Genomic DNA, 18,708 nt, shown 5'->3' on the forward strand with positions numbered 1-18,708 from the left:
GTGTGGGTGCAGGGGGGCTGAAAAAATATACTGGATGGTATATGTGGGTAAAGGGGGCTGGAAAAATAACTAAGGATGGCATGTGTGGGTGCAGGGGGGCAGGAAAAATAATATATGGTATGTGTGGGTGCAGGGGAGCTGGAAATTGTGTGTGGGTGCAGGGGGGTTGGAAAAATATAAATGGTATAGGTGGGCGCAGGGAGGGGACTGGAAAAATAGATGGTGTGCGTGCAGAAAGGGAGGCTGTAAAAAAGGTGGATGCTATGGGTACTGGAGGGGGGCTGAGAAAATATGGATTGTATCTGTGTACAGGGAAGGGGCTGTAATATTTTTAAAATTATAACAAATAAACTTGCAGAATTTGCAAATTTTATGCACAGAATTTTGAATTTTTTTGGCACAGAATTCCGGCTGGAGTAGTGAGAGGGAAGGAAGCAGTGACAGAAGTGGAGACTGAAATGTGCAGGAACACTGCTGTTTGAACTATAAAACCCATACCCAGGAACTGAAAGCAGCACCACTGGCCAACAGCTGTCAATCAAACACAGAATATACTCTTCAGGAAAATGTTTAAACACTGATTGATCAGATCAATTGCACCATCCCTGAAGGTCAGTCACTTGTTCTAATAAAACTATTAGCACCTGAACTTCAAAAGGTAAAAACGCTTCCCAAAGAACAACTCGATAGCAATGGCCATCATTTTTGGAACAAGGGTTTCTGCCCAGTATTTAGGAGCATGACAAAAAAAACAGAAGGTGCCCCTTTCAACTGGGGGAGGAGGGATAAAACAGAGTTAATAAAAAGTATATGCACGTGTCACTGCCAAAATCTTTACATTGTACTACCTTTCTTTAAATGTTCAGACTTTCTCAGTTTCTTTCACTCATATTTTTAATTAGAGAGGTGTGGTAGCCGTGTTAGTCCACTCTTAAAGGTTATCAATAGAAATCAAACAAAATAAAACATGGAAAAGAAAATAAGATGATACCTTTTTTATTGGACATAACTTAATACATTTTTTGATTAGCTTTCGAAGGTTGCCGATCTGAGGAAGAAGGGCAACCTTCGAAAGCTAATCAAGAAATGTATTAAGTTATGTCCAAAAAAAAAGATATCATCTTATTTTCTTTTCCATGTTTTATTTTGTTTGATTTCTATTGATAACTCATATTTTTCAAATTACTAGTAATATAATGCTAAGATTCTGTAACAGTTTTGATGCTTGGCTTCAAGTGTCATTTTGTCTGAATGAACTCGCTCCTTGTGCATAAACACTACAGGACTGCACTATCCGCTCATCCAGAGAGGTATTACAAAAATTCACATAAGATGTCCTGAAACACAGACACGATGGATTACACTGTGTACACCCACTTTCAGCTACACTGAACACAGTGGACACTGAAACCATCAGCTGTACAAGACTATCAGGCTTATTTTCGAAAGAGAAGGGCGCCCATCTTTCGACACAAGATGGGCGTCCTTCTTACAGGGTCGCCCAAATCAGCATAATCGAAAGCCGATTTTGGCCGTCCTCAACTGCTTTCCGTCGCATGGAAGACCAAAGTTCCCGGGGGCGTGTCAAAGGCATAGCGAAGGCGGGACTGGGGCATGCCTAACAGATGAGCGTCCTCGACTGATAATGGAAAAAAGAAGAGCGTCCCTGACGAACACTTGGACGACTTTACCTGGTCCTGTTTTTCTTACGACCAAGCCACAAAAATGTGCCCTAAATGACCAGATGACCACTGGATGACCTCCCCTTACTCCCCCAATGGTCACTAACCCCCCTCCCACCCTCAAAAAAATTTTTAAATATTTTCTCCAGCCTCTATGCCAGCCTCAAATATTATAAACAGCTCCATGACAGCAGTATGCAGGTCCCTGGAGCAGTTTTAGTGGGTGCAGTGCACTTCAGGCAGGCCCATTCCCCCCCCCCCCCCCCCCGTTATACTTGCGGTGGTAAATGTGAGCCCTTCAAAACCCACCACAAATCACTGTACCCACACGTAGGTGCCCCCCTTCACCCATAAGGGCTATGGAAGTGGTGTACAGTTATGGGGAGTGGGTTTTGGGGGGAGGGGTTGGGGGGCTCAGCACACAAGGTAAGAGAGCTCTGCACCTGGGAGCAATTTCTGAAGTCCATTGCAGTGCCCCCTAAGGTGCCCGGTTGCTGTTTTGGCATGTCAGGGGGACCAGTGCACTACGAATGCTGGCTCCTCCCATGACCAAAAGGCTTGGATTTGGTCGTTTCTGAGATGGGCGTCCTTGGTTTCCATTATCGCTGAAAATCGGGGACGACCATCTCTAAGGATGACCATCTCTAAGGTTGACCTAAATTTCACGATTTGGGCGTCCCCAACCGTATTATCGAAACAAAAGATGGACGCCCATCTTGTTTCGATAATATGGGTTTCCCTGCCCCTTTGCCGGACCTCCTGGGAGGACGTCCTCAGGAAAACTTGGGCGCCCCTTTCGATTATGCTCCTCCACATCTTAAATAAAAAGACTAAAGTATGCGTATAGAAAACTACATAGACAATGTTTTGTACACTAGGGAATAGATTCTATATATCGTGCCTAAAAATTTGGAGCCAAAATGAAATTCGTCTAAGCGCATTCTATATAGTACTCCTTAATTTAGGCGTACTTTATAAAATAAGCCTACATTTCTGTGTGTTATATAGAATACGCCGAGCTGCCATGATTGCATTTAACTCTAAGAACGGCCATTTATGTCAACTAAAACTTGGTGTAAATATCGGCGCCTTAAGATAGGCGCAGAGCAGGTGTATTCTACATAATTACATAAGTATTGCCATACTGGGAAATACCAAAGGTCCATCAAGCCCAGCATCCTGTTTCCAACAGTGGCCATTCCAGGTCACAAATACCCGGCAAGATCCCCAAAAAGTACAAAACATTCTATACTGCTTATCCCAGAAATAGTGGATTTCCCCCAAGTCCATTTAATAATGGTCTATGGACTTTTTCTTTAGGAAGCTGTCCAAACCTTTTTTAAACTCCGCTAAGCTAACCACCTTTACCACATTCTCTGGTAATGAATTCCAGAGTTTAATTACTCGTTGAGTGAAGAAATATTTTCTCCGATTCGTTTTAAATTTACTATTGTAGCTTCATCGCATGCCCCCTAGTCCTAGTATTTTTTGGAAAGCATAAACAGACGCTTCACATCTATCTGTTCAACTACACTCATTATTTTATAGACCTCTATCATATCTCCCCTCAGCTGCCTTTTCTCCAAGCTGAAGAGCCCTAGCCGCTTTAGCCTTTCATCATAGGGAAGTCGTCCCATCCCCTTTATCATTTTCGTCGCCCTTCTCTGTACCTTTTCTAATTCCACTATATCTTATAACGTTCAGCATAGTTTTCCGGAATAGCCACAACCCACCCATTCTATGCCTATAGCCATGCCCCTTTTCAGCAGTACGCATCAGAATTTATGCACACCGCTTTACATAATACACTTCGCAGGTAGTGTGTGTAAATTCTAATTAATGCCAATTAGGTGCTGATAATTGCTTGTCAACATCCAATTATCAGCTCTGATTAGCTTGTTAACTAAAAGAAATATGATCAATGATAAATGCGGCCGCTAGAGGCAACTAGCACCACACTAGGGCCTGCACTTACCTGCGCAGAATGATCAGAGGGCTCTACCTCCTTAACCCTATGCCAACTCACATCTAGCATTAGAGTTAAGGGGAGAGCCTCCCCCTGCTCTGACAAGGCAGCCCGGGCTGTCAGTGTGAGCCCCAGTAGTCCAATGGACCCCCAGAACCCGCAAGCAAAAAAAAACAGCCTGGTGGTCCAGTGGGACCCCATGTCCTCACTCCTCCCCGCCACCACTGCAGGTCTACTGTTACCCGCGACAGGGGGCCGACTTGATCTTCCCCCACCACAAAGCTTTCCCTGGTGGGCTAGAGGTGGAGGGATCCCCCCCAACCCAATCCCCTCACACGTACCTTAAACCCCTGGAGAATACCCAGCTGACCGAACTTGGTCAAACTTCGCTCTCCTCAACGCCGAAACAGTTACCCAGGCGATCAAAAGGTTCTCCAACACCCACTGTAAATTGGATACTTGCCGCAGCTATCTAATAAAATCCGCCCCTGACCGCTTCATAGCAGACTTCACATCTACTACTACTACTATTTAACATTTCTAGAGCGCTACAAAGTGTACGCAGCGCTGTACAAACACAGAAGAAAGATAGTCCCTGCTCAAAGAGCTTACAATCTAATAGACAAAAAGTAAAGCATTTAAATTTAAAATATTTAAGCAGTCAAGCACAAGAGAACAGTGACAGAAGGATTGAAGATGTTGAAGGGTGGTCAGTGTGATTAGGTGTAACTCTGGTTGGAGTAGTGGGAGAAGGTGATAGAAGAATAGAAATGGGTGATGTAAAAGTAATGAGTGGGTTGATAGGGAGGTTATATAAGACATGTCACTCTAGGGGTGGGTGGGTAGAGGGGTAGGGTGGGCAGTACTAAGTCTAAAGCAGGAGAAGGTATTCTCTGCAGCCTATCTGTGAGATGGAAAATTCTCTCTGAAGTTGCTGCTATAAGTTGTTAGTTTTCTCGGCTTTTGCTGTCAGTAGCATGGGATCATTTTAAAGATTGTTTCTCATTTTGTTTTCCTAAACTACATGCTTCAACATCTTGCTCACCCCAATACCAAAAGATACCAAGAAAAATACAAACAAAATCACCAACTACCGCCCAGTAGCATCTATCCCACTGGTAATCAAATTGATGGAAAGCATGGTAACCAAACAACTTACCGATTATATAAACAAATTCTCAATATTACATGAATCACAATCAGGATTTCGCCCCCTCCATAGCACTGAAACAGTACTAATTACTCTCCTAGCCAAATTCAAGCAGGAAATAGCGACAGGTAAAAGTATACTTCTTCTCCAATTCGACATGTCTAGTGCATTCGACATGGTAAACCATAATATACTACTAAGACTCTTAGATTACTTCGGGATCGGAGGAAATATACTTAGTTGGATCAAGGGTTTCCTAACCACTAGAACATATCAAGTGAAATCAAATTCAAACATATCACCGTGGAAAGCAGACTGCGGAGTACCTCAAGGATCACCACTATCACCGATCCTTTTCAACCTAATGATGACCCCACTAGCCAAGTCCCTATCCAACCAAGGCCTTAACCCTTTCATCTATGCAAACAATGTCACAATATACATTCCTTACAAACACGATCTGACAGAAATCACCAACGAAATTAAGCTCAGCTTAAACATCATGGACTCATGGGCAAATGCATTTCAACTAAAACTCAATACAGAAAAAACGCACAGTCTCATCCTCTCATCCCAATACAATGCAAACAACCCCACAAATATAAACACCCCAGATTATATCCTCCTCATCTCAGACAGCCTGAAAATCCTTGGCGTTACAATCGACCACAACCTTACACTAGGGAGCCATGTGAAATCTACAACAAAGAAAATGTTCCACTCAATGTGGAAACTCAAACGCGTGAAATCATTCTTCCCGAGGTTTTGCAACCTTATACAATCAATGGTACTAAGCCATGTAGATTACTGCAATGGAATTTATGCGGGATGCAAAGAGCAACTCATAAAGAAACTACAGACCGCTCAAAACACGGCAGCCAGGCTTATATTTGGAAAAGCGCAATTCGAAAGCGCCAAACCCCTCCGAGAAAAATTGCACTGGCTCCCAATCAAAGAACTTATTGCTTTCAAAATCTGCACCCTGGTTCATAAAATTATCTATGGCGAGGCCCCGGGATACATGGCAGACCTCATCGACCTATCAATCAGAAATACAACCGGAGCAACACGAACATATCTAAACCTGCACTTCCCAAGCTGCAAAGGACTCAAATACAAATCAACTTATGCATCCAGCTTTTCCTACATAAGCACACAACTGTGGAACGCATTACCAAAAGCCATGAAAACAACGTTTAACCACCTAAACTTCCGGAAATCACTAAAAACTTACCTGTTCAAAAAGGCATACCCTACCGACCCTACTTAAATGCCTGAACCCTGCAACACTACGAAACCAAAGCACGTAATGGACATAACGTAACTCTTCCTCTATACGATTCCCTAATATGTTTGTTCCACATGAACCTCATTCTACCACAACATCACTGTGTAACTGTTTATACCGGAGCTGGCGAACGCCTTTTACGGTACTATGCAAGCCACATTGAGCCTGCAAATAGGTGGGAAAATATGGGATACAAATGTAACAAATAAATAAATCACAACTTTGTGTGCATATGTGCCAAAAATACACACACATAAGTGCTGATCTCACCCTCGCTCCATCCACATATATGTCATGTAAAGTAGGTGTCTAGATTTAGGTGCTAGGAAATCACCTATTGGAACCCTATTCTATAAAGAAAAATAACCACCAAAATTCAGCTGGCAGTGGTGATGTTTGCTGCCCGCCGCTAGCGGTATTCCCAGATAGTCTATGCTGGGCCCTGTCCAGGCTTCAGCACTGAATATCCAGGGTTTTTATTGGAGCTGGCTAACATACAGCTGGCTAAGTCAACATTCAGCCTTTCACTGCATAAGCCAAACTGCTTAAAGATAGAACAGCTATTTATGCAGCCCAATTTAAGCAGTTTAATTATGCAGTGAGGGGCTGAATACTGGCATGACTCCACCCCTGGAATGCCCACAATTTAGCTGCTTCTGAACTTGGTGCTAACCAGTCATTTTCAGCAAAGATAACCAGTTAAGAGCTGCTGAAAATTACCAGATAGCTGTGAACAAGCAATTTAACTGCTCAATGGCCATTCCCAATCAGTTAAATCGTTTTGAATATCAGCCAGTAAATGTTTACTTTCTTTAGCAAGTGCCTGGAAATGCATCTATATTTAAAGTAGAAACAAGTTTGTGTGCCTAGATTGCAAAAGACCACACATGGACTATAAAATTTTATAATCTATGGGTGATAAGTATGCACCCCACCAATGCTCCACCCATGTGAATACCCACCTGCAAAGTATACGCTATGGCATTTAGGCACTAGCTTACAGAAAATTTTTCACTCAAATGAACAGTTTAGCACTGGAACTCTTGGCCAGAGAATGTTGTAAAAGCAATATTATTGTGTTTAAAAAAGGTTTGGACAAATTCCTGGAAGTAAAGTCCACATACTATTATTAAGAAAGATCTGGGGAAAGCCACTTCTTAAGCTCGGGAAATAAAGAACATGGAATCTTGCAACCTTTTGGGATTCTGCCAGGTACCTGGCAACCTGGATTGATCACTGTTAGAAACAGGATACTGGGCTAGATGGACCTCTGATCTGTCTCAGCATGGCAGTTCTTATGTTCATAGAATACTGATTAACTGGAAAGTGCTCACATTGTGAGTAGTACTATTTGAATATTTCTACTGCTATAACAGTCTATTGCTTATGCTTGATTTATTCTTACTGTACACTGCCTTGAGTCAATTCTTTCAAAAAGGCGTTAAATACATCTTAATAAATAAATAATAAATTAAAAAATATGCATTTAAATGAGCAACGTGCTGGCATTTTTGCATGTTCTTGCCACCTAAAACTAGGTGTTCCTTATAGAATGCGCCTACTTTTATATGCTCCCAAGACAATTCTATAAGCAACTAGTTGAGCATATAAAACATGCTTCACTCTGAAATTACTTATAAAATTACTCCATACGGCCAGATTCTATGTAAGGCTTCTAAAAAATCCACGCGGTAAACATATCTGCCTAAGCGTATTCTATAAGCGGCGAATAGATTTAGGTGCATTATATAAAATACACTAACTCGATATCTCAGCACCTAAAACTACACACCTCCATTTACACCAACGAAAACGTGGCATAAATCACGGCATGTAGATTTGCACGCACTGGGCCATATTCTATAACTATGCATGTAAACTTTGGAACGTCCACAAAATGCCCATTTCCCTGCCCTTGGCCAAGCCTCTTTTGAACTGCATGCATTAGAATTTAGGTGCACTCCATTACAGATTACGCTTAGCGAGTTGTGCATGTAAATTCTAATTATTACCAATCAGTGCTTATTATTGCTTGTTCAATGACGTTATCAGCGCGGATTAGCTTGTTAAGCCAATTAAGTTACGCACGTTGTTACAGAATATACCTGGATTTTGGCATGGATCTCTATGCGTGCTATATAGAATCCGGGGCATAATGTACACATTAGACATATTGCTCATATATAGGGTTACCATATTTTGTCCTCTCAAAAAGAAGACACATGTCCTGCCCCCTGCCCTGCCCCTTTCGCATCCTCGCCCCGCCCCCTGTAACATATTTCCCTCCCCCCCGGGTCACATATTCCCCTCCCCTGCCCCCCGTCACCTCCCCTCCCCTCCCCTCCCCTGCCTGGAGCTCTGTCCTTGCCCTGCATCCTGTTGCTGTGACGGTCTCGGGATTCAAAATGGCCGCCGAGAGTTGAAGTCTAGCGAGGCCGCTTCAACTCTCAGCGGCCATTTTGAATCCCGAGACCGTCACAGCAACAGTATGCAGGGCAAGGGCAGCGCTCCGGGCAGGAAAGAGGGGGCTCTTTCCTGCCCCGAAGAGGTCACTAGACCACCAGGGCAGTAGATAGTAAGTAAGGGAAGGGGAGGCTAGGATGGCTCCACCGCCCGCCCGTTTGTCCAGAAATCCGGACAAACGGGCAGACTGGCAAAACCCATCCGGACGCCCGGACATGTCCGGGTAAATCCGCACATATGGTAACCCTACTCATATACAACCTATGCAGTCATGGAACTGTACTATATACACATAGGACTACACTGATTGTGCATATGAGGTCTTTAAACTGCACTTTACACACACAGGGCCAGATTCTATACATAATGCCGAAAATTATGCGCCGGGAAAAATCCACACTCAACGTTATTTAATAAAGGGCGCTGCAGGATGAGTGCCCTTTGTGGAATAGCACTTAGCGTGGAGTTCCAGGCTCAACTTTGGGTGCGAGGACTTACGCCTGCTGAAACCTTGGTGTGAATCCTGGTGCACAAGTTGGGCGCAGATCTCTGTTATTCTATAACACTGCGTCTAAGGCTTGTGAGCGCCCCTGACCTGCCCATGCTCCTCCCATTACCACACCCCCTTCCGAGTTGCACGCAATCCAAGTTATGAGCCCACGGGTATAGAATGGCGAGCAGCCAGATCCATACACAAATCGTAATTAGTGCAAATTAAGTGCATGTTAATGCCAATAATTAAATCACTGGATCTCATTAACTATTTTGCATGCGGATCTGGGATCTGCACCCCAAATTTGGGCAATCTTTATAGAATCCGGGGTGGGGGGCAGATTTTCAGTGGCAGTAGTCAGCATATTAATTTAAACACCACCACTATTCATTTAGTTTAGACCTGCTATTTAGCAGACTTAAACTAACCTGCTTATAATCGAATGAGAAAAACGCCCAAGTTCCGACCTAAATCGGGAGATGGACGTTTATCTCACAAAAACGAATAAAGCGGTATAATCGAAAGCCGAATTTGGACGTTTTCAAGTGCACTCCGTCATGGATGCGGACAAAGTTGATGGGGGCGTGTCAGAGGTGTGGCGAAGGCGGAACTGGGGCGTGGTTATCTGACGAACAGAGATGGGCGCATTTCACCGATAATGGGAAAAAAGTATGCGTTTTTAGCTAGAATTTAGGACACTTTTCCTGGACCCTGTTTTTTCACGAATAAGGCCCCAAAAAGTGCCCTAAATGACCAGATGACCACTGGAGGGAATCGGGGATGACCTCCCCTGACTCCCCCAGTGGTCACTAACCCCCTCCCACCACAAAAAATGAAGTTTCTCAACTTTTTATTTTCACCCTCAAATGTCATACCCAGCTCCCTGACAGCAGTATGCAGGTCACTGGAGGAGTTGTTAGGGGATGCAGTGGACTTCAGGCAGGTGGACCCAGGCCCATCCCCCCTACCTGTTACAATTGTGCTGCTTAATGCTTATTAGTCGTCCAACCCCCCCAAACCCACTGTACCCACATGTAGGTGCCCCCCTTCACCCCTTAGGGCTATAGTAATGGTGTAGACTTGTGGGCAGTGGGTTTTGAGGGGGATTTGGGGGGCTCAACACACAAGGGAAGGGTGCTATGCACCTGGGAGCTCTTTTACCTGTTTTGTTGGTTTTGTAAAAGTGCCCCCTAGGGTGCCCGGTTGGTGTCCTGGCATGTGAGGGGGACCAGTGCACTACGAATCCTGGCCCCTCCCACGAACAAATGCCTTGGATTTATTCGTTTTTGAGCTGGGCGCTTTCATTTTCCATTATCGCTGAAAGTCAAAAACACCCAGCTCACAAATTGTCGAATAAAACATGGATGTCTATTTTTTGCGAAAATACGGTTCGGTCCGCCCCTTCACGGACCCGTTCTTGGAGATAAACGCCCAAGGAGATAGGCGTTTTCGTTCAATTATGCCCCTCTAAATGTATGAACTATTCATATAGAGGCTGAATATCATCGCAGTATGGATAGGTTCAGGTACTTGTCCTATTTCTGCCTCTCCACTACACAGATAGGAATGGAGAAGTAAATTAAGATTACACTGACTGTCGCACACATACATAAAAGACTTCTGTACACTGTACACACAGGACCATAGTGATTATATATACACAATGAACTATATTGTGCAACTACCATATTCACACAGATTGTACACACAAAGACAATACAGAGGACTATAATATGCACATATACAGTATTACACTGAATGGTGTATACACAGAGGACTATACTATCCTGCTTATAATCGTAATAGAAAAACGCCTATATTGTGACCCAAATCGGGAGATAGACGTTTATCTCACAAAAACGAATAAAGCGGTATAATCGAAAGCCGAATTTGGACGTTTTCAAGTGCACTCCGTCATGGATGCGGACAAAGTTGATGGGGGCGTGTCGAAGGCGTGGTGAAGCCGGAACTGGGGCGTGGTTATCGGCCGATCAGAGATGGGCGCCTTTCGCCGATTATGGAAATAAAATATGCGTTTGTAGCGAGAATTTAGGGCACTTTTCCTGGACCCTGTTTTTCCACGAATAAGGCCCCAATAAGTGCCCTAAATGACCAAATGACCACTGGAGGGAATCGGGGATGACCTCCCCTGACTCCCCCAGTGGTCACAAACCCCCTCCCACCACAAAATATGCCGTTTCACAACTTTTTTTTTTCACCCTCAAATGTCATACCCACCTCCCTGGCAGCAGTATGCAGGTCACTGGAGCAGTTATTAGGGGGTGCAGTGGACTTCAGGCAGGTGGACCCAGGCCCATCCCCCCCCCCCCCCCCACCTGTTATTAGGGGGTGCAGTGGAGTTCAGGCAGGTGGACCCAGGCCCATCCCCCCCCCCCCCCACTTGTGCAAGGTAAGGGAGCTATGTTCCTGGGATCAATTTATGAAGTCCACTGCAGTGCCCCCTAGGGTGCCCGGTTGGTGTCCTGGCATGTGAGGGGGACCAGTGCACTACGAATCCTGGCCCCTCCCACGAATAAATGTCTTGGAGTTATTCGTTTTTGAGCTGGGTGCTTTCATTTTCCGTTATCGCTGAAAAACAAAAACGCCCAGCTCACAAATTGTAGAATAAAACATGGACGTTTATTTTTTGCGAAAATACAGTTCGGTCCGCCCCTTCACGGACCCGTTCTCGGAGATAAACGCCCATGGAGATAGACGTTTCCGTTCGATTATGCCCCTTCACGTATGTCAGTATACAAAAGACTGTATTATCACACAGGGCAAGACTTTTACAGAGATTACATGTATGTACTGTATACGCACAAGATTATATTGTGTGCGCACAGGACAGCCTTGATTATATACACATATATGCATATGGGGTAATTTTATAAAGCGTTTTGAGTGTAAAACATGTTTTACATGTGGAAACTAGCTCCTATAAAATTGTGCAGGTATGTACTCACACAAGTATATATGCTGAAGAGAGTATGTACACTTTTACATGATCTGTATGTAGGCATTCATGGAGGCGGAATATGAGCAGAGGAGGAGTAAAACTGCAATGTATTTACACACACGCATTGAGTTCAAGCATACATTTACAGCTGTCTCAGTGCAAGAACTTTCCTGCATTACTGGGGATAGGTCTGGATGGCAACTTTATAAAGGCATACAGATGCCTATGTTGCCTTTACAAAATAGACATGTTTTTCTGAATGTTTATATGTTGTCTTCTATAAAATTACCCCATACTGTGTACACAGGACTCTGCTGTACACACACCAATGACTGTGATGAACACACACTAAACTGTAAAACAGACACTGTACTTTACGCACCCAGCACTGCAATGTGGAGATACACAAAACTGTGCTGACTATGAATACACACAACACACATGGGTAATTTGGATGCATTCAGCATTCCTGTAGCTAATTTTCAGTCAGAAAGTGCATACAAGCAGGTGTGTAGCCAGACTGCCGATTTGGGGGCGGGGGACCTGAGCCCAAAGTGGGGGGGGGGGGGGGGGGAAGGACACAAAATTGTGTTCCACCCCCACCCCCACATATCTGAGCTGGTAGGGGTCCCATAGCCCCGCCAGTGGAAGCCCTCCTCCTTTGCTGGCACTTTTCCTGTGCAGCCACCACTGCGCTGCCCATAACCCCCCCCCCCCCCCCCCGTGCACATACTTGGTTTTTTTTTTTGTGAAACTCAGCATGCATGAGAGAGGCCCACCTCTGCACATGTGTAAAAAATGAGGATGCACATGGAGGGGCCTCCTTCGTGCATGCTCAATTTTAGAAAAACCAAGCATGTGCAGCGATGGGGAGGTGGCACAGTGATGGCCCAGGAAAAGCGCCGCCACCTGCCTGGCTTTGTAAAGAGGAGGGCTTCCACTGCCAGGGCTTGGGGACCCCCACCACCCAAAGCAGCAGACAGTGACTCAATATGGGGGGGCCCATGTCCCCAAGCCCCCCCCCCAGGTGGCTACATCACTGCATACATGGTTTCCCTTTGACAACTAACTACAAGATACATGGGTAAAAATATTCAGCTTCTCAACTACATGCTGAAGAATATGCTCATATTTATGAAAATTAAGGGCCCGATATTCAGCCAGCGGCGATCACTGCTTTGCTGACCACCACCAGTGTTAAACACAGAAATTCACTGCCAGGTCATGTCGAGGCACCAGCATTGAATTTCCAGATTTGCCCTAATAAAATTAACTAAAACCTCATTTTTTGATCCTGGTGACTTTAGTCATGTTTTCCTAGAGATGGCCACATATTGTACATTCATGTAAAAGCGGTCACTATATACAAAGAGGGGTAAATTCACGAAAGGTTGCCTAAAGTTAGGCATTGAATATTTGTGTGCTAAGGGCTAGATTCTATATATGACACCTGAAAAATCTGCGCTGAAAAAAAAAACTACTCCTAGGCGTATACATTTAAGCAACTTTTTAGAATAAGGCTAAATTTCCACTCAGATTATAGAATACTCTGAGCACCCACCCACATGACTAAATTTAGTTGCAGACTGTTACGCCAAGTAAAACCTGGTGTAAATCCTGTCGCCTAAATTAGGCGCAGACCGCATGTATTCTGTAACAGCATGTATAGATTTGGGAAACGCCCATGAACCCATTCCATGCCTATGGTCACTCCCCCTTTTCAACTATGCAACTTAGAATTTACGGGCATCAGGCTGCAGAATACACTTAGACAGCTGTGTGTGTAAATTCTAATTAATGCCAATTAGTGTCAATAATTGCTTGTTAATTGGCAGTTATCGGCGCTGATTTGTTTGTTAACTATTTAAGTTGCACATGCAAATCCAGAACACAACCGGATTTGCACACAACACTTAAGTCGCATGAAACAGAATCTGAACTTAAGTCACATTATGTAACATTTTGACACTATCCCCCAAATTCTATAAAAGTAGCTAAAATTACACGTGCAGATTTGGACATGTGCTCAATTTGCGCGTGCAATTTAAATGAATAACACGCCAATTAGTGCCAATTATTGGCTTATTAACAAGCAATTATTGGTGCTAATTGGTTTAATTTAAATTTACACATGGGTCCAAAAATGGGACGCAGCCATGAAAGGGTCATGGACAATTTATGCATGTTGTTATAGAATAACAGGGATCAGCACCTAATTTAGGAGTGGGGATTTACACCAAGGTTTCATTGGTGTAAATGGTTGCACCAAAATGTAGTCATGGTTCCCAGGCTACTTTTCTATATACAGGTGAAGGGGGGCCATGACCCACAGGCTCTGGCTTGATGGGACACTAAAGCAGAACTAAGTGGCACTGAAAACAAAAGTAAATGCAGGGCCTTCGAGCCTTTTGCTCAATACCCTGTCGAGTCCCCACTCCATTCTTCCTGTCACCAGCATCTCTCCCATTCTGCCCTAGAAATTTGTAGAGAACCAGGTAGGTGAAATGCCTGATGCAAACTATGAACTGTGAACCACATGGGCAGAAGAGGCACCAGCAATATGAAGAACAGGTTAGAGAAGCACTAGGCTCACTACTGCACTGCCAGCTTGGGCTGTCCTGCTATCAAACTGGGCTTATTAGACCACCTAGGAGGCATGGTAGGGGACTGAGTCCATATGTATGTGTGTGTTGGGGTGGGGGAGGGGGAAAGGCAGCACAAATGTAAACAGTGGCCCCTGTTCACTGGAGACCCATGGTATACCACTAATGCATACTGGCTACACTCAGCCATGAGATTGCATGCGTGTGGGTCAATACTGATTGCATGCACACACCATGCACAACATACCAAATACGAATGAACTGACAGAATTATGTATGTACTGTAAACACCAGACAACAGTGCTGACTGAATACACACATTGCGCATATAGCATACCCAAACTATGTACCCCATGAGACAGTGACTGTATGCACATTATTATACACAGGCTGTACACACAAGAGGGCAGTGCTGATTATACACATAGGACTGTACTGTGCACATACCATACACCCAGGGCCGTTCTGAATGTATGCTCCCACACTTACCTGCTGGCCAGGCTCTGGCGGCAGTGCTGCCTGAAGGGCATGAGGTGGTAGTTCATGGCGTCGAGCAGCAGCTTCTGGCACACAGGGTCGGAGCGCATGAAGTCGACGGACTGGACGCGCTCCACGAGCTCGGGTGCCGGGATGAGGGCGAAGCGGAGGCGCTTCATAAGGTCCGGCGCGTGCTGCATGCGCGTCTCGCGCTCGTGCTCCAGCCAGAGTACGGACATCTGGAAGAGCGCCAGCTCGGACTCCACGGGCGGCGGCAGCGAGTCGAGCAGGGCGCGCAGCTCGTCGAAGTTGAGCAGCAGCACGTCCTCCACCAGGTACTTGTTGGCCAGCTTCTTGGTCTCCTCCAGACCGTGCAGGGCGGCGATCTTGCACACCTGCTTGTAGTTCTGCACCGAGATCTGGTCGTTGAGGAACTGCACGCAGAGGCGGGTCACCTGCGGGATGTGCAGGATCTTGCTCACCGACAGCACCTCCTCCACAGTGTCCAGTGACAGGGTTACGTTGGCAGTGTACAGGTACTCGAGCACCAGCCGCAGCCCGATGGACGAGCAGCCCTGCAGCACTAGGTTGTTGATGGCCCGCGGGCTGGCCAGCAGCTTGTCTTCGGGCGACGAGGAGGGCGTGCTGGGCTCGTCCTGCGGCCCCGCCGGCGGGGGAGGGGGCGCGGACTGCTGCTGTTCTTTGCTGGGGGGCAGCCCGTCCTGGCCCCCCAGGGAGTGGCTGGAGAAGAGGGAGCGAAAGTACTGGGAGCAGGAGGCCAGCACGGCCTTGTGGCAGTGGAAGTGCTGACCCTGGGCGGTGAGGGTCACGTCGCAGAAGAGCTGCTTCCTCCACAGCAGGTTGAGGCCGTGCAGCAGGTTGTCGCTGTGGCTCGGGTCGAAGGTGGACGTCCTGTCCCCGGACCTGGACATGGTCGAGCCTCGCTCCGGACCTCTCTCAGGCGCGCGCCTCCGACCTGGCAAAAACGCGGGGCGGGGAGGGAGACAAGAAAAAGGGGGGAGGTGAGCTGGCACCACAGCAGACGTGCACCGCTTGGGCTTCTTTTTTTTTTCTTTCGGTCTGCCTTGTTTATGTATATCACAAGCATTAAGAAAATAATGTAAAATTAAATTCCCCCTCATCCCTGACATACCTATAACATCGTGTGAAACCGGGATAGAGGTACTGAATACTGTCTGAAAATGGCATTCAGTCCCATTGCTTACACTGAAACATTGGCCAAAATAAACTTTTTTTTGGTGTTGTTACTTTATCTTTTTTTTTTTTGGGGGGGGGGAGGGAAACAACAGATGGCAACAAAAAAATCTGTGCCTCTAATACCTCTCCTCTTTACTCTTAATCTAGACTGGCACTCGCACCCAGACCCCCTTCCCCCCGCCCCAAATCAGAAGTTTGTTCGGGAAACACACAGCTGCTAAGTGGTCTAGTGCAAGTGGAATTTAAAGTGGCGGCCTGGCGGGTTGTAGCTTCCCCACAACTGACAGGGTTTGGGGGGGGGGGGGGGGCGGGAGAAGAAGGGGAGGTGTCACAGAGAGCCATGAGCCCAATTGTTGCCTGCCTTAGTCGGGCGCTGAGGCTGCTCAGTGCTCATCATTTGCTATGAAAGCTGAACTTCAGAAGAAGTGACTCCTGTTTTTTTAATGAATTCACTGAAAACTATGGCCGGTTTCAGGGAGATTTAAGTCCTCTGCGCCCGCCGGCCGGCGCCCGAGTGACAGTCCCAGGCGACCGCGGAGCTCCTTTCCCGCCCAGACCCCAGAGGTGCCTCGAGCGCCCCCCCCCCCCCCCCCCTCTTTACCCTGTGCAGAGAGGGAACTCGTGGCGCGTTCGGCGCTGCTTTTTGCTCTGCGCTTGTAGGCGACCGCGGTCCGCCACTCGCCCTCCCAGAGTTAGCGGCAGTCTGAGCCCGCCACAGTCAGGAGAGAACTTCACCGCCCAGGCTCTTTCTGTCCCCCACCCGAACGGGTAACGGGAGAGAGGGAACCGAAAAGGAACAGGGGGGATTCAGCCACTTGCTGTGTGCAAAAGCCGTTAATTGCGCCTTGCAGCTCTCTGCGTCCCCACATCTTGTCACTCCTAAAGCTGTGCCTGCTGCTCAATTTCTCTTTCACGCCGAAGGAGAAAGACCCGCTGGATAGGATACCCACTAATTCCATTTCACGTCACTCGGTGCCTACAGACATTATTACATTGTTATTGTTATGCTTTTTCTAATTGGAGCTAGTAAAATGGGTCTTCAAGCTTTTGGACTCCCCTCCTTCGCCCACTGCCATCCGGCACTTTGTAATGAGAAATCTCAGTCTGAGCCTCTCCCTTTAAGTGGACCCGGTCATTCTCCCCCTCCCACTCCCGTCTTCCTCGTTTGCCCATTTCTTGCAAGTGGAGTTTATTCTCCAAAGACGTTTGTCACAACTATCGGTAATCCCACCAAAAATGAAAGAAAAATCCATTACCCCAAGAAAATAACACTGCACAATACAGACAGACAGAAGGCCACAAACTTACCTGCACACAACCAGCTGCCAAAGAAAAGGTTCACTTAAGCTTCCCCCCCAAAAGAAATTCTCCTTCCTTTTTAAAGGTTTGCAGGATGGTTCAAAAAAAAATACCCCCGTCTTGTTCCCAACTCCAGGCAGTCACTCTTTACAATTTATTTTGTCGTACATCATTTGATCACCATGAATTAGCAACGGCAAGAAAATGTGTGAGAGGGAGAGAGAGGGAGAAAGAAAGACAGAGGGAGAGGGAGAGAGAGCAGAGCTTTCTGCAAGAGAAGAAGAAGAAAAAAAAATGTACGTGTGACAAATTATGCTACCAAGAAACAACACATCATTATCCTTGGGCCTGGGGCTCAGTGAGTCGTAACGAGAGTAATAGGAAATCCACGGTTGGGGAGAGAAATGGTCGTGCATGGCCGATGGAGAGAGACCATACAGGGGGATGGATGCTGGAGAGACTCGCAAAATTATGGCTCAAGGCTATTGTAAAAATTGTCGAGCGTAAATGACTGCGATTTCAAACATCTTTGGAAGAAAGAAGGGGGAGAAAAGCGAGGTCCCCCTCCCTTTCGCTTCTCTCCTCTCTCCTCTCTCTCTCTATAAAGAACCGTCAAGTTTTAGTGCGCATTGCTAATTAGTCAATTTCTCTCTGCCTTCACAGGCTGGCGACTTTGCTGCTGAGCTGAAACTGCTAATTTCTGTGACCAGCTTTTTTTTTCTCTCCCTTAGCTGTGATCTGGATGAATGAGTAGCTGTCTCATAGAGATGACAAAAATAAACTCTAATCCCCCCCAAAATTTCCACTACATCTTTCTCATGCATAGATTTATGATGCCAAGGTGTACTGTGAAAAATGGAAACTTTCTCAATAAGCATAGGTTGGGGTGCTCACATTACACCGTACAGTAGATATTCGGTTTTTTTCTCTCTCTTTCTCTCTCATACCCCCCCCCCCCCCCCCCCCCCCCCCCCCCCCGCCCATGCCTTGTCTTGAATACCTGGACTTTTTTGTGTGTTCTTTGTATTTCACCTTCGTGGGTTTTTTGACAGGGTACATCCTCCCTCTTTGCGCAGCAAAAGAAACCAGTACATGTCATTAATAGCAGAC

At 46.0% G+C, this 18,708-nt stretch overlaps 1 protein-coding gene across 1 annotated transcript in view; it reads right to left on the reverse strand.

The window, feature by feature from the left end:
• The window catches only part of KLHL14 (kelch like family member 14), a 199,809-nt gene extending 183,796 nt beyond the window's left edge, over positions 1–16,013 (reverse strand). The window contains exon 1 of the mRNA XM_030190135.1: positions 15,094–16,013. Coding sequence (XP_030045995.1) covers positions 15,094–16,013 — 920 coding nt within the window. The remainder of the gene's footprint in view (positions 1–15,093) is intronic.
• Positions 16,014–18,708: the final 2,695 nt, after the last annotated feature.

This window comes from Microcaecilia unicolor, chromosome 1 (assembly GCF_901765095.1).
Source record: "Microcaecilia unicolor chromosome 1, aMicUni1.1, whole genome shotgun sequence".
NCBI classification, from domain to species: Eukaryota; Metazoa; Chordata; class Amphibia; order Gymnophiona; family Siphonopidae; genus Microcaecilia; species Microcaecilia unicolor.